Source organism: Coregonus clupeaformis, chromosome 5, assembly GCF_020615455.1.
Source record: "Coregonus clupeaformis isolate EN_2021a chromosome 5, ASM2061545v1, whole genome shotgun sequence".
Taxonomy (NCBI): Eukaryota; Metazoa; Chordata; class Actinopteri; order Salmoniformes; family Salmonidae; genus Coregonus; species Coregonus clupeaformis.
Genome location: NC_059196.1, coordinates 9,736,337 through 9,752,648, shown reverse-complemented (window position 1 = coordinate 9,752,648; position 16,312 = coordinate 9,736,337). Strand labels below are relative to the sequence as shown.

Genomic DNA, 16,312 nt, shown 5'->3' with positions numbered 1-16,312 from the left:
TGGGTGCAGGATGGAGATATAATAACCTGGCTGTCACTGTGGTGTTGAGGTCAAAAGTGCTCAGTGAGTGTTAATGTGAACTGTCTCACCTATTAAAGTGAAAATGAAGACTCTCATACATACAGTGCATCCAATAAGGCACACGCACGCTGTCCACATTAACAAACCACACGTGATTGAGTTGCCACATTTCTTTCTTAACTCTTAACTCACAGCATGCTACTGAAACTGGCTAATTAACGCTGGATCTGGGCAGAAAAGTCTATAGGCACAGCAAGGGGTCATTGCCAACGTAGAGGCTATAGGAAGGAGTATGCTTTCATATTGTGTGTAAAGTGCATACAGTGAGGGAAAAAAGTATTTGATCCTCTGCTGATTTTGTTCGTTTGCCCGCTGACAAAGAAATGATCAGTCTATAATTTTAATGGTAGGTTTATTTGAACAGTGAGAGACAGAATAACAACAACAAAATCCAGAAAAATGCATGTCAAAAATGTTATAAATTGATTTGCATTTTAATGAGGGAAATAAGTATTTGACCCCCTCTCAATCAGAAAGATTTCTGGCTCCCAGGTGTCTTTTATACACGTAACAAGCTGAGATTAGGAGCACACTCTTAAAGGGAGTGCTCCTAATCTCAGTTTGTTACCTGTATAAAAGACACCTGTCCACAGAAGCAATCAATCAATCAGATTCCAAACTCTCCATCATGGCCAAGACCAAAGAGCTCTCCAAGGATGTCAGGGACAAGATTGTAGACCTACACAAGGCTGGAATGGGCTACAAGACCATCGCCAAGCAGCTTGGTGAGAAGGTGACAACAGTTGGTGCGATTATTCGCAAATGGAAGAAACACAAAATAACTGTCAATCTCCCTCAGCCTGGGGCTCCATGCAAGATCTCACCTCGTGGAGTAGCAATGATCATGAGAATGGTGAGGAATCAGCCCAGAACTACACGGGAGGATCTTGTCAATGATCTCAAGGCAGCTGGGACCATAGTCACCAAGAAAACAATTGGTAACACACTACGCCGTGAAGGACTGAAATCCTGCAGCGCCCGCAAGGTCCCCCTACTCAAGAAAGCACATATACAGGCCCGTCTGAAGTTTGCCAATGAACATCTGAATGATTCAGAGGAGAACTGGGTGAAAGTGTTGTGGTCAGATGAGACCAAAATCGAGCTCTCTGGCATCAACTCAACTCGCCGTGTTTGGAGGAGGAGGAATGCTGCCTATGACCCCAAGAACACCATCCCCACCGTCAAACATGGAGGTGGAAACATTATGCTTTGGGGGTGTTTTTCTGCTAAGGGGACAGGACAACTTCACCACATCAAAGGGACGATGGACGGGGCCATGTACCGTCAAATCTTGGGTGAGAACCTCCTTCCCTCAGCCAGGGCATTGAAAATGGGTCGTGGATGGGTATTCCAGCATGACAATGACCCTAAACACACAGCCAAGGCAACAAAGAAGTGGCTCAAGAACAAGCACATTAAGGTCCTGGAGTGGCCTAGCCAGTCTCCAGACCTTAATCCCATAGAAAATCTGTGGAGGGAGCTGAAGATTCGAGTTGCCTTGAAACCTTAATGACTTGGAGAAGATCTGCAAAGAGGAGTGGGACAAACTCCCTCCTGAGATGTGTGCAAACCTGGTGGCCAACTACAAGAAACATCTGACCTCTGTGATTGCCAACAAGGGTTTTGCCACCAAGTACTAAGTCATGTTTTGCAGAGGGGTCAAATACTTATTTCCCTCATTAAAATGCAAATCAATTTATAACATTTTTTACATGCGTTTTTCTGGATTTTGTTGTTATTATTCTGTCTCTCACTGTTCAAATAAACCTACCATTAAAATTATAGACTAATCATTTCTTTGTCAGTGGGCAAACGTACAAAATCAGCAGAGGATCAAATACTTTTTTCCCTCACTGTAATGGCCCTTCTGGCCTGTGTGTCCTCCTACGATGCCTCACGCTGTGACACGCTTGGAGGGAAAAACCTCTCATTCCTCTGTGAGAGAGCCGAACACTGGCTCACTATGCTGTCTGTAAATTGAGTCTTTCTTCCTTCCTAAACAGTGACACACTGGAATGCAGCACATTAATATGGACACGGGTGGGCTCTCAGAATTCCTGTCATAGCCTCTTTTTTCTTTGACAATTCTGAGCTTTTCAGCTCCCACCATGTCAGGCCAAGCAGTTGTGTGTGTGCGTGTGCATGCGTGTCTGTGTGTGTGTGTGTGCATGCATGCTTTAAAGCTGGAATCCTTAATGGTGAAACAGCCTCATCCATTTGTGATATTACAACAACAAAGAAGTTACTGCAAACAACCAACACTGTTTTTCCCCCTCTGACATCATTGATAGAAGACGGTGGTGGGGCGGCCATTGGCGCTGTTTCCCCCTACTGCGGATTCCATCTTTAATGTTGGTACAGAAATGATTACTAAAGTATAATCAAAGCTACAAACTTTCACGTCATTGTGAAAAGTGTCTTTAAACGTGACTGATTCTACACAGTCTGCCTGCAATGTAAATGATCTCATACATGTGCCTTGTCTCTCTGTGTCTCTACAGCAACCTGGGCCAAGGTGGAGGTGAACATGGAGGACAGAGTGGAGGTGTTCCTGAGGGACACGGCCCAGATCACCTGCATGTTCACGGTCTCAGACAGCCCCGACGACGTCATTATCCAGTGGTACATGGTGAGTAGTCCCACACACAAATGCATGCGCATGGACACACGCGCACACACACATGCACATGCACGCACACGCACACACACACACACACACACACACACACACACACACACACACACACACACACACACACACACACACACACTGTTAGTGCTTTAGCTAACTCTGTTAGCAGTTGGCTAAAGACCAACAGATCTGACAACCAGGCTAACACATCCCTTACATCTCAGATCCCTGTTTCACAAATGAACTCATGCTCTCTGGGCTGAGTCCTAACTTGAGATCCATTGTGCATTTATGCGTCAGCTAACATTGATGTAAATGGGAGATTTACATGGGCACAAAGATTTACTTTACGCCCATGGATCTCAGGGATTCGTCCCTCTGCCCTGTTTTCCAATTGACTTTGACAATGACCTTCGGCTTGGATCGTAGATCACAAAGACCAATGTCCGCTTGAGGATCTACTACGGAGACAGCACCATACAGGTAGTCGACCGGGGCGGGCAGTTCACAGACAAGATCAGTGTGATTGGGAATGGGAAGAGCAGCGAGGTGGTGCTGACCATCAGGGACGTGGCGCTGGAGGATGAGCTAGAGTTCATCTGCCAGGTCAACGGGCTGTCAGCGGGTAACGAGGAGGGACGCACCATGCTCAAGGTGTTCGGTAAGAGTGTGATGCACCCATTTCTAGGGCCAGTTTCCTGGACCCAGATTTAGCTTAGTCCTGGAATAAAAAGCATGTGGCATGCTTATAAAGCTGCAGTATTCTAGCTATTGCTCCCAATGTGGTGTCATCCATTGTTCCACTCTAGAGTCACCTGATCGTCCAATCATCGAGGGGGTGCACTCTGGGATCTCTGTCAGCAATAAGAACCCATCTAAGGTAAAAACAAACAAACAAACAACACATTGTTAGCGATAGCTACGGTCAGTGAGGACTTCAGGGGATAGCATAGGGATAAGGTAAGGGCTTGTAACTTTTGAGGGCTTGTAACGCTGACCTTTAGCGAAATGCAAAGTATGTCGGTTTTATTGTAAAAAACATTTAAAATGAAGCGTTTTATATAGAGTACATGGTTTTCAGGAGAAAAGGGTTTACACTGACCGTGTAACGTCATCTTTCTCCACAGATAGGGAGCTGTGAGGCTAAGAACGGCTACCCCAGGCCCAACATCACTTGGTACCGTGACCAGATCTCACTGCAGAACACGCCAGGCGGTGAGTAACACCAAGGTTTGGACCACAGTGTCCATGGACACATTAGTATCTACGCTATGTGAAACAGAGTTGATAATAACAGCTAGCAATTCCACATCTGCTTCATGCTCTTCCTGCTTTTTGTGTGGGCAAATTGACAATAACAAACACATTATAAACACATTTAGAATGTTGTAAACATGCCTCAGATCTCACAAGGAAGAACATATTTTATCTGCTATCAAAGACGAAAAGGAGATTGATGTCGGTCAAGAATTTGACAGTGACCTTGAAGAACAAAGATCAGTGATTAATATGACACGGATCATGCCTGTTGGAAAAATAGATGTCTGTTTCATGTGCCTGAGATGTGGATTTGAGCTGAAATATTAATTTTTAAAAACGGTATTTAAAAATAGAAAATGAAAGGAAGTGATAGTAAACTACCCCATGTATTCTCTCCCCAACCTGGCCACTGGGGATACATCAACATGTGCAAGCAGCTACACTTCTACAGTAACTCAAGTTCTCTGTTTTCCATATGTGCTGCTTGTCTCAAAGTGGTCAGTGTGGTGACCCTGGTCACTAAGGAGTCCAGTGGTCTGTACACTGTCCAGAGTGACCTTCACCTGAATGTGGTCAAGGAAGACAAGGATTCGTTCTTCTACTGCGAAGTCAGCTACCTTGTCCCTGGTGGAACCAAGATGACAGAGACCAACAAGATCAACATCACTGTCCACTGTGAGTCTACTGTGCACCCTCTTAATGTGTCCCCCTCATATGGAGACAGTAGAAAACTATACACATGCACAGTCACAGACTTACACAAGTACAGTGCCGTCTCAAATCTTGTTCAGTCTCAACGAGAAGTATGAATCATAAATACAAGCAACTATGCTACAGTGCAACGTTTTTATTTTCTGATTGTTTGTGCTGTCGCCACGTGTTTCTGTCAAGTTGTGAAGTCTCTCTTGTCCCGTACTGTACTTTATATGGCCACACTTGCCACTTTTCAGGTCATCTTTGTTAACACGAATTAGGTCTTACATCTCGCTGACTTGCCTGGATAAATAAAGGTTCAATTAAATAAATGTAAAATCTCTTCAGATCCAACCACTTCTCTTGATGTGTGGGTGGAGTCACCGAAGGGGCGTGTCAAAGAAGGGGACACAGTTGAGATTCATTGCCGTGCCGACGGGAATCCTCAACCACCCTTTACATTCATGCACAATATGGTAAGAAACCCATGCCTATCTCCTAGTCCCATGTAAAAATACAAAATAAAATGCTTTCTGTGTCTCCAACCATAAACAAAACTATATACATTTATGCATGTATTTACTGTAAGTGATTGGATGTGCCTATACCTGTGGATGTGGATTGTGTGTGTGTCACTGTGTGTATGTGTGTGTACGTGCATGTCTGTGTTCATACACATCACTGTTGATGTGTGGTATAAATGCCACTCCCTCTCTGTAGGAGGAGCTGAAATCTGAGCTGAACGTATTGGTCCTGAAAGACGTGACGCGGCTAAGCAACGGCAACATCACGTGTGGCGCACTGGACCTGGACACATATGAAGAAACCCTAGCACACACAGAGCTCTTTGTCGACTGTGAGTGAGACGTTCCTCTGGTACAACTGTCCTGTACTGCCCGGTAGACATTTCTGGGACTTATCCCCCCACCACCACTTATTAGTAATTATTTACATTTTACATTTTACATTTTAGTCATTTAGCAGACGCTCTTATCCAGAGTGACTTTACAGTTTTAGTGAGTGCATACATTTTTCATATTAGTAGCATCAGGAGTTGGACCCTCGTTATGATCTATTACAAGGGCCTAGAGTTATTCACTGACTCCTGGCCTAATTATTGCATTAGTAGTGAAATGTAGTGTAATGTAGTGCACTGGTTCTCAAACTGTGGGTCGCGACTGTGAAACTGAATGGGAACAATGTATACCATTGCCCCTTCGATCTGGTTACTAACATTGGCCTACTGTATATAGAGTAGTGTAGCAGTGTTCTTAACAGTGGATGTTGTGTGTCTATAGATCTCGACCCGGCTGTGTTGATTCCCAAAGACACCCATGTCATGGCCAAGGGAGAGGAGCTGATTGCCACCTGCAACGCCCTGTCCTCCCTGCCCACACACACTGAATGGTTCAAGGTAAATTACAGTAGGCCACTGAGCCAAACGCTATACTCCTACACAGTTATATTACATTATGTTACTGTATATTTCATTTTTAGAGGCAATCTAGCTATGCTGATATGTAGTATTTAGTATTTATTAGGATCCCCATACTCTTCCTGGGGTCCAAACAGGGTTAAATCAATTACCTCACAACAAAACACAACAACAGCCTACATCTTAAATAAAACAGTACATCATACAATATATATTATTACTCTCTTAATACAAATGTACAATATAAAATCCACAATACCTCAACATTACAATTTGTGTGTGTGTAGAGTGTGTTTTAGAGTGTGTGTGTATGTGTGTGTGTTTGTGTGTGTGTGTCTCTTCACATTCTGTGTTGTGCCATGAGGTGTTGTTTTATCCGTTTTTTTATCTGATTTTACTGCTCGCTTGAGTTACTTGATGTGGAAGACAGTTCCATGTAGTCATGGCTATATATAGTACTGCACGTTTCCCAGAGTCTGTTCTGGACTTGGAGACTGTGAAGAGACCCCTGGTGGCATGTCTTGTGGGGTATGTATGGGTGTCTGAGCTGTGTATTAGCTGCTTTCAACATGGCAATACCTCTCACAAAGACAAGGAGTGATGCAGTCAATTTGCCACTGTTCTTCTTTGTGGCACTTGACCATATAACTGGGCAGTAGTCCAGCTGTGATAAAACTAAGGCCTTAGGACTATTTTGTTGATTGTGATGTCAAGAAATCAAAGCAGCACTTTATCATAGACAGACCTCTCCCCATTTACCTACCGTTGCATCAATATGTTTTGACCATGTCAGTTTACAATCTAGGGTTACACCAAGCAGTTTAGTTTCCTCAACTTGCTCAATTGCCCCATTATTCATTACAAGATTTAGAATAGGTTTAGTGTTTAGCTAATGTTTGGTCCCAAATACAACTCTTTTAGTTTTTGTTATATTTAGGACTAGCTTATTACTTGCCACCCATTCCAGAACTGACTGCAGCTCTTTGTTCAGTGTTGCAGTGATTTCGCTTGCTGTGGTAGCTGATGTGTATAATGTTGAGTCATCAGCGTACATAGACACATAGGCTTTACTCTAATGACTGCCTCGCCTGGTTCACCAACTACTTCTCAGATAGAGTTCAATGTGTCAAATCGGAGGGCCTGTTGTCTGGACCTCTGGCCGTCTCTATGGGGGTGCCACAGGGTTCAATTCTCGGGCCGACTCTATTCTCTGTGTATATCAATGATGTCGCTCTTGCTGCTGGTGACGCTCGGATCCACCGCTATGCGGACGACACCATTTTGTATACATCTGGCCCTTCATTGGACACTGTGTTAACAAACCTCCAAACGAGCTTCAACGCCATACAACACTCCTTCCGTAGCCGTAGTAAAACTAAATGCATGCTCTTCAACCGAACGCTGCTTGCACCCGCCCACCCGACTAGAATCACTACTCTCGGCGGGTCTGACCTAGAGTATGTGGACAACTACAAATACCTAGGTGTCTGGTTAGACTGTAAACTCTCCTTCCAGACTCACATTAAGCATCTCCAATCAAAAGTTAGATCTAGAATCGGCTTCCTATTTCGCAACAAAGCCTCCTTCACTCATGCTGCCAAACATGCCCTCGTAAAACTGACTATCCTACCGATCCTTGACTTTGGCGATGTCATTTACAAAATAGCCTCCAACACTCTACTCAGCAAATTGGATGTAGTCTATCAGAGTGCCATCCGTTTTGTCACCAAAGCCCCATATACTACCTACCATTGTGACCTGTACGCTCTTGTTGGCTGGCCCTCACTACATACAGTGAGGGAAAAAAGTATTTGATCCCCTGCTGATTCTGTGAAATCTGTGGAGGGAGCTGAAGGTTCGAGTTGCCAAACATCAGCCTCGAAACCTTAATGACTTGGAGAAGATCTGCAAAGAGGAGTGGGACAAAATCCCTCCTGAGATGTGTGCAAACCTGGTGGCCAACTACAAGAAACGTCTGACCTCTGTGATTGCCAACAAGGGTTTTGCCACCAAGTACTAAGTCATGTTTTGCAGAGGGGCAAATACTTATTTCCCTCATTAAAATGCAAATCAATTTATAACATTTTTGACATGCGTTTTTCAGGATTTTGTTGTTGTTATTCTGTCTCTCACTGTTCAAATAAACCTACCATTAAAATTATAGACTGATCATGTCTTTGTCAGTGGGCAAACGTACAAAATCAGCATAGCAACACCCACCCGTAGTCTGCGCTCCAGCAGGTATATCTCACTGGTCATCCCCAAAGCCAACACCTCCTTTGGCCGCCATTCCTTCCAGTTCTCTGCTGCCAATGACTGGAACGAACTGCAAAAATCTCTGAAGCTGGAGACTCTTATCTCCCTCACTAACTTCAAGCGTCAGTTGTCAGAGCAGCTTACCGATCACTGCACCTGTACACAGCCATTCTGAAATTAGCCCACCCAACTACCTCATCCCCATATTGTTATTTATTTTGCTAATTTGCACCCCAGTATCTCTATTTGCACATCATCTTTTGCACATCTATCATTCCAGTGTTAATTACGAAATTGTAAATATTTTTGCACTATGGCCTATTTTTTTATTGCCTTACCTCCATAACTTACTACATTCGCACACACTGTATATATATTTTCTGTTGTATTTTTGACTTTATGTTTTGTTTACCCCATATGTAACTCTGTGTTGTTGTTTTTATCGCACTGCTTTGCTTTATCTTGGCCAGGTCACAGTTGTAAATGAGAACTTGTTCTCAACTGGCTTACCTGGTTAAATAAAGGTTAAATAAATAAAAATACTCGTACTAGTGGTAGGCATTAGTAAAAAAATGAATAAAGTAAGGTGCCAAGACAGCTACCTTGACATATACCAAACTCTACCTGGTTTACATTAGAGGCTTCCATTAAATAACTCCCACTGTGTTCTGTTAGATAGGTAAATCTCGATCCATGATATGGCAGAGGAAGGAAAGCCATAACATATATGTTTTTCAGCAGCAGACTATGATCAATAATGTCTAACTAAACAGCTCCCACAACCCCCTGATATCTGTCTCGAGTATTAGTCTTTCGAATCTCCCTGTGTCTTTCAAATCTCCTAAATGTTCTTTAAGAGGTGTGGCTGTGCTTGATTTCTATTGTGTGCGCGCGTGTGTGTGTGTGTGTGTGTGTGTGTGTGTGTGTGTGTGTGTGTGTGTGTGTGTCTAGAAAGGAGAAAAAGTTGCAGAGGGCCACACACTGACCCTGAAGGACGCTGTGTTTGACATGGCGGGGACGTATGTGTGTGTGGTGAAGGTGCCTTCACTGAAAGGACTGGAGACCAGTGGCTCTTTACATGTCCTCGTACAGGGTGAGCCCACACACACACACACACACACACACACACACACACACACACACACACACACACACAAACACACACATATACACACACACACAACTAACCCTCCCCCTCTCCCGTGCAGGACCCCCAGAGATCAAGGAGTCAGCAGACACAGTCCTGGAGGAGAGCACAGAGAAGTCCCTGAAGCTGAGCTGCCACGCTAGAGGATACCCAACCCCTGTTATCACCTGGAGCTCCTCTGACCAATCACAGGTAGACAGGTAGACAGACAGACAGACCAGCAGGAAAAGAGGGCTTCTCTGGGTCAGTTCATACAGACAATGCTTAGACTTCTTCTTTTGATCTATTTATGCACAGATCTGTTCCGATCCTGGCTACCTGGGTCATTTCCTGTAACAATGTTAATAGACAAAGCAACTCACGTTCAACATTCCTTTCTGAACCGACATATCTGCATTTGTCAATAATGTTTATTGTTTGTCCCAAATGACCACCTTTTCCCATTGTAGTGCACTACTTTTGACCAGGGCCCATAGGGCTCTGGGCAAAAGTAGTGCGCTTTATAGGGAATATGATGTCATTTGGGACACAGTCAATGTTTCGGTTTCTGGTCTTACCTGTGCTTTATTTCCCTGTTTGTGCTAGATCCTGAAGGTGTCCCACAGACAGACAGAGGATGAGGTTCTCAGTGTGGTGAGCGTCAAGGTGACCTCTGATATCACAGCCTACTGCAACGCCTCCAACAACCATGGCACAGACTCCATCTCCTTCAGCATCAAAGCCAGTAAGTTCTGTCTGTCCACTGTCTTATTTGTCATGTCTTGTATATTTTATGTCAACATGTCCGGTTTGACTGTTAAGAGAAAATTAACAGGCAGAATATACTAACGACCGACAGAAACTAAATGACAGAAAACTTGAACCTGAGCTTCAAATCATCTTTAGTAAAGCTGCTCCTAGTTTTCCTCAAACTGTCAGTGCGCTAACAGGAGAGTGTCACTCTCCCTTTGCCTGTTTTCAGTGGTCCAAACGACCTCGTCAGCTCCCAGTACTACAGGCAAGTGTACCACTCTTTTAGTAGATAACACTCACTGTCATCACTGCTATGGCATTGGTTGAGTTCCACATCGTCTTCACTGCAGTTGTGCTGCACATTCCTGAAGATCATTATATCACATCAATGGGATGTTTAACATTTGCCAAGCATTGTGAGATCTGATTACCTATGCAGCGTGACTGCAATAAAAACGACCATGGTATTGCAACAAGGAACTTCATTTATCAATCAAGCGCACACCCTGTGCTCAATCAGATTTTCCCAATTTTGTGGTTGAGCGGTTTATTGTCTAGTTTAGCTTTCTGTGTGAGTCAGGCAGATTTTTTTTTAAAGAAAATGAAAAATGTGACGGGTGCTTTTAGAAATTACCAAAATCTTAATTAAAATCTATAATGAAATGGTCTTTATGGGTGCATTAAGGTTTCTACTGATGAGGACGGTCATGGTTGAGAAATGTATTTTCCATGTGTTGATCCATCTTTATGTGCCGGCTTCCCGGACACAGATAGATTAAGCCTAGTCCTGAGCTGGACTAAAAATCTATTTCAATGGAGATTCTGGGCTGTCATTGAGCATGCTTTTTAGTCCAGGATTAGGCTAAATTTGGGTCCAGGAAACCAGCCATAGAACTCTTACTACGCTGTCATCCTATTTCGGACTATGTTCACTAAATGGCTGCATATCGCCCTATTGCATAAAGATAGCCTACAGCTGTCTTGTTTGCACACAGATCAGGAGCGAGGCTGAAACTGTAGCTGTGCGCTGATGGTTAAAGTGCACTCAACACAGTCTCCTGACTCCCATTGCCTCAGCGGACCGCTCACGTCATGCCAGGAAATCTTTGCCTTCATCCCTCTGAGGGAAAATCCTGTTTGCTGTTGTTTTATTTGCAGACAAAATTTGATTAAATGGCCAGTGCTGCCGCTCCTGGAAATGATAATGGTATTTTTTGGGGGGTGCAGACTGTAGAGCCTTTCCTGGTTCCTGTCTCCTGCCTATCTGTGTTTGTAACGAGGAGCTAAGTGATTAGGGCCATGCTAAGTAGACAAGGCGGTTGTTACACAATGGTTAACAGTGTTAGGTTGCCATAGAGCTGCTGTATTATCGTGATAACTGTGTCCGTGTGGTTTGTCTAGTAAAAACTCCATCAGCGCCAATAACAGTGGGAGCTCCAGTGCCGGTAACAACAGTAACCCCAGTAACTCCTCCGAAGAGAGTCAAGAAAGGTTTGTGACTTCCTGGTCCTGGGTCTTGATGTTGACACCCACCTAACACGCTTAGAAGGCTGCCCTGCCCACCCCTCGCTCCATCTAGTTCACACTGCCTAGACTGATCCCCCCCACCACCACCATCACCCTCCACAGCCTGCACACTCTCTCTTTCGCGCCACAGCACCCTCGTTCTCTATGCAGGGGAGGGCTTTGTACTCACTACTCAACACCTGTGACATATGGAATAATTAATAATTTAATAGGATCTCTCTGTTTGTGACTTTGTAATACTGTATGAAAATGTACCGTATTACACAACTTTATCTATGTGGAGAGATACTTATAAATGATCAAGTGGAAAATTATGAAATCTATAATTATTTTATTTTTGATCATCATACATTGTTAGTTACAATTGTATCATTTTAATATTTTCTCTGTATGATGCTTCATGAATCATCGAAAAACATAATTAGAAAAAACAAAGTTAAACCAGGCTGAAAAGTTTAATTTACATCTTGTGCATTTTGAGTACAAACCCCCTCCTGAGAGAATGGAGTGGTATCACCCATTCTCTCCCTTGATGGAAATGGATCCACCCATCTACATCTGCATCTATCTACAGGTCCATCCCCAAGTGCACCCATCCACCTCTTTACCTTCCCTTACTCTTTCTCTCTCCCTTTGTCATGCTGCCTCTTTCTGTAGTTCTGGTTGGTATTCTCTGACAGAGAAACCAAGCAGCCCAACTCTGGAAAGTGTTTCTTCTGACTGATCTTTAGTCCTCAATAAAGAACTTCTTCCATGATGAACAACCTGGTCAGAGACTGCACGCCTGTTCATCACCACCACCACCTGTGCATGCTGTCTCTGAATGATGCAAGCGACCCCCCACGCACGCATGCACACACACACACTGCACAAGCATCATCAGAAACTCCTTAAGAGGACAATGTTATCATAAAGCAATTACCGGACAGGAAATGACCCGTGGTTCCGCCTCTTCTTCTTTGTCCCACCAGAGGGCAGCGGTGTGATCATCGCTGTCATCATCATCTGTATTCTCCTGCTGGCTATCCTTGGCAGTGTGCTGTACTTCCTGCACATGAAGGGCAAGATCCCATGTGGGCGTTCGGGCAAGCAGGATCTGTAAGCGTTTTCCACATTTTTTTCTTTATTTCAGGTTTGCAAAATTCCAGAAGCATTCTCAAAATTCCCAGGTTTTCCAGGAATCCTCCAACCAGAATTGCTGGAAGAGCTGTGGATTTTGGGAAAGTTTTTGTAATTTTGCAACCTTATTTGGAATCAAATAATTTGTTGGATATGCCTCAGAGGTACCTCTAAAATAGCTCATTGCCATTGATGTGTTTTTTTCTTCCTGATTTTACCTGATGTGTCATTATCGTTGCTATCAGATACCCTTTTCACACTATCGTGCTGACCCGAACCGTACTGTGCTGACTGGGATAGTTTATTGTCCTTTTTAGTATCGCAACTATGGTGGAGTCATAAACAGGCCAGCTCGGGTTGTCTTGGCATAGTAGTGTGAAAAGGTAATACATTGGTCATGCCGGTGACTCTGAGCTGTCCCTCTAGTACCAAACCGAATAAGGGCAGCATCGTGGTGGAGATGAAGAGTGACAACACAGAGGAGGCCGTGCTTTTAGGTGTCAACGGAGACAAGAAGCCCCCTAGTGACCAGGTAACTATGGACACTGGCTATTTTTTTACCATCCTTATAAATTGTACAACTACTCATCAAAATGATAGTTAAAATTGTATCTTTTAGTATCTGAACTTTAGTGGTTAATACAATGCGATGTTGTGTTGAAGGTGTTGAATGTTCCTTACCAGCTGTCCTATGATACAATCCATTAGCACAGTTACACATTGTTTCGCTTCTGTGTGTGTGTGTGTGTGTGTTTGTCCTCTGGAGTAAAGGGTGATAAGTATATGGACGTGCAGAAGTGAGCGTGGCTGTGTGAGGGGGCGACTGCTGCAGCTGCTCCCAGTCCAGTTCACTCTCTCAGGGTGGGATGGATCCTTTGATGCCTTGTAGCCTACAACTCCCAGGACAACTCATATGATATATGCTGCAGTTCTCTAACCTGTTCCCAGATTCATAGTTCTTTAGCATGGCAGTGGCTATGTTATCTTAAGTCATGCTATTTCATACTTTGTCATGTTTTTCATATGCATAACAAACAACATGACAGAGAAGCTGGCCTAAGCACATACAGATCTGGGATCAGCCTAGCAATTTTCATGAATGTGGTTATTCTATGCACCCATAAAATCCAGTTAGAGCACAAAATAAGAAGGACTGTTTGTTATATATGTTCCTTAATCCAAATGACAACTCGGGCAACCAATCACTGAAGATCAGCCTGGCACTGCTCTTTATTTCTTTATTTAAAATAACCTGAGAAAAACCTTTTAAAAAGACATGGCTAGGAGTTTGTTTGTTTTGGGTTTGTTGCTTTTTGCTGGAGAGAAGCTCTGCAGCTTTCCTCTAGAGGTCCACCTGCTGTTGTTCTGCACGTGATTGGCTGCCTTTACTTCCTACTTTGCTAAAGTCTGTACACTGAAACCATGGGTGCATGTTGACAGGCTTACCTACCATGTCTACATGTATACAGCCTGCTTAATCTACCAATGTAAACCAACATCCAACCTTTAGAGCTATGTTCTGAAGGTGAACTCCAGTATCGGTTGTGAATCGTTGATATGTTATTATTATTTTTTTTAGTAGCTTTTACTTAACACTGAAACTAACCTTAGACTTGTTTTCCCTTTGTTTTGGGCTTTGTGAATGAACATGTAAGGCCTTGTCTCATCCTCTGTTATCTTATGCGAGATGGGCCCTGTTTGAATACATCCCTCCTTCTTTCCTTCATTGGAGTAATCACTGAGCTGACATGACTTGGAATAGGTGAAGGCCTATCCAATCAGGTCAAATCAGTGATAACTTCATGGAAGGAAGGATACGTGGTGAAATATCCATGGATAAGGGGTCCCCATTCCTATCAGTTCAGGATTGGGTTCTTTTGTACTACAAAAGCCAATAGCAGAGCTCCGATGAAGCCAAAGTGTCATTGGTTACTTTTTCTTCTTCCATAAACTGCTGTTTAGTTCTCGTACTGTTTGTAAATAAGAGGTTAGAATCACACGGATATGTTTCCAGTTTCTGTTCGTAAACGTCTGTCTGCCTTATACATTCAGCCTCTTATTCTACAGCTAGCGGTATAGCTTACTTTCTTTCACACTTGTTTTATCGTTATTTGTGAGAATGTCCAGTGCACTGATTTTGTTGTGTTTATGATTTTTTGTCATATTTTGTTGGTTTTGTCTGTGAATCTCTGGTTTAAGTTGGGTGAAGGGGTGTTTGCGTGTGTAATGCGAGTGAAATGTTAGCTAGTTTTTTATGAAGGTAAAATAGCTCTTTGACCTAGGGGAGAGTGGGGTGTAAGTTGAGCCACCCTTGTTTCTAGGAAACCATTCACAAAATGAATATTTTGACCAAATATTTAGGAAGAGGTCATCATTTCAAGTCTGTGAAGGAAGAAACCACATGGAAAAAGTGGTAAGCAAGTTTGGTCCAAAAAACAGATTTTCACCAAGTCAAATTAATTTGTTAGAGGTTTCATGATGCTTGGATCTAAACCAAAGTAGATAATTGTAAGATTGTTCTATACATCGGTTGGGGTCTCTATAAGCTTCAATATGAGGTCCTAAACATCCTTGTAGCTCTGTGGGCTAATATAGTCAAAATGTTTGCCTTGGGGTAAGTTGAGCCAATGGTCAATGGCAAGTTGAGCAAATTTAAGTGTTTTCTTCCCAGGCGTAATGCAAGGCATTATCGCTGGGATATGAGGTAACAACAGGGCCCATGTACAAAGTGTTTGTTAGGTTTTAAGCCGGTGTTAAAAGATGCTTAACATTATTTAAAATAAAAATAAATGATTGCGATTATGTTGATTTGTGTTTGGGAAATAAAGATTGACATGGTTTTTAAAAAGGTAGTGGTCATATTTCATTGAGTAAAGACATTTGTAGGTGGCTCAACTTACCCCATATGTAAGTTGTGCCAAGACACCACTTTCTTTGGACAAGCTGTGTTTTCAAAACTGTAAAATGTACATTAATTCTGATTATTTCCAGGGATACACAACATCCTGACATATATGTAGATATCTTTGTTAGAAAGAATACTATATTTCCCTTGATGGCGTGATACTGAAAGTAAAAAATGTTTCAATTTACCCCACTCTCCCCTATGGCAAATATAAACTATATGAAAGTCATCTGAACAGGGACTAAATGTTAAAACTCTGATGGTGTTTTACACAGAACCCCTCTGAAATGTTATGCTTATATGTGTATATATACAGTGGGGGAAAAAAGTATTTAGTCAGCCACCAATTGTGCAAGTTCTCCCACTTAAGATGAGAGAGGCCTGTAATTTCCATCATAGGTACACATCAACTATGACAGACAAAATGAGAAAAAAAATCCTGAAAATCACATTGTAGGATTTTTAATGAATTTATTTGCAAATTATGGTGGAAAATAAGTATTTGGTCAATAACAAAAGTTTCTC

At 42.9% G+C, this 16,312-nt stretch overlaps 1 protein-coding gene across 3 annotated transcripts in view; it reads left to right on the top strand.

Moving 5' to 3' along the window:
• Nucleotides 1–15,237, top strand: part of LOC121560795 (cell surface glycoprotein MUC18) — a 61,377-nt gene extending 46,140 nt beyond the window's left edge. The window contains exons 2-17 of one of the 3 annotated variants that reach the window (XM_041873695.2): nt 2,583–2,710; nt 3,143–3,374; nt 3,523–3,593; nt 3,841–3,928; nt 4,469–4,648; nt 5,015–5,142; nt 5,387–5,522; nt 5,965–6,080; nt 9,309–9,450; nt 9,566–9,696; nt 10,090–10,228; nt 10,466–10,501; nt 11,638–11,727; nt 12,735–12,861; nt 13,309–13,414; nt 13,654–15,237. In XM_041873695.2, the coding sequence (XP_041729629.1) occupies nt 2,583–2,710; nt 3,143–3,374; nt 3,523–3,593; nt 3,841–3,928; nt 4,469–4,648; nt 5,015–5,142; nt 5,387–5,522; nt 5,965–6,080; nt 9,309–9,450; nt 9,566–9,696; nt 10,090–10,228; nt 10,466–10,501; nt 11,638–11,727; nt 12,735–12,861; nt 13,309–13,414; nt 13,654–13,683 (1,880 nt within the window). In that variant the 3' untranslated portion in view covers nt 13,684–15,237. Of the gene's footprint in view, nt 1–2,582; nt 2,711–3,142; nt 3,375–3,522; nt 3,594–3,840; nt 3,929–4,468; nt 4,649–5,014; nt 5,143–5,386; nt 5,523–5,964; nt 6,081–9,308; nt 9,451–9,565; nt 9,697–10,089; nt 10,229–10,465; nt 10,502–11,637; nt 11,728–12,734; nt 12,862–13,308; nt 13,415–13,648 lie in introns of all 3 variants that reach the window. The other 2 variants (XM_041873696.2, XM_041873698.2) reach the window with 2 other exon arrangements.
• Nucleotides 15,238–16,312: the final 1,075 nt, after the last annotated feature.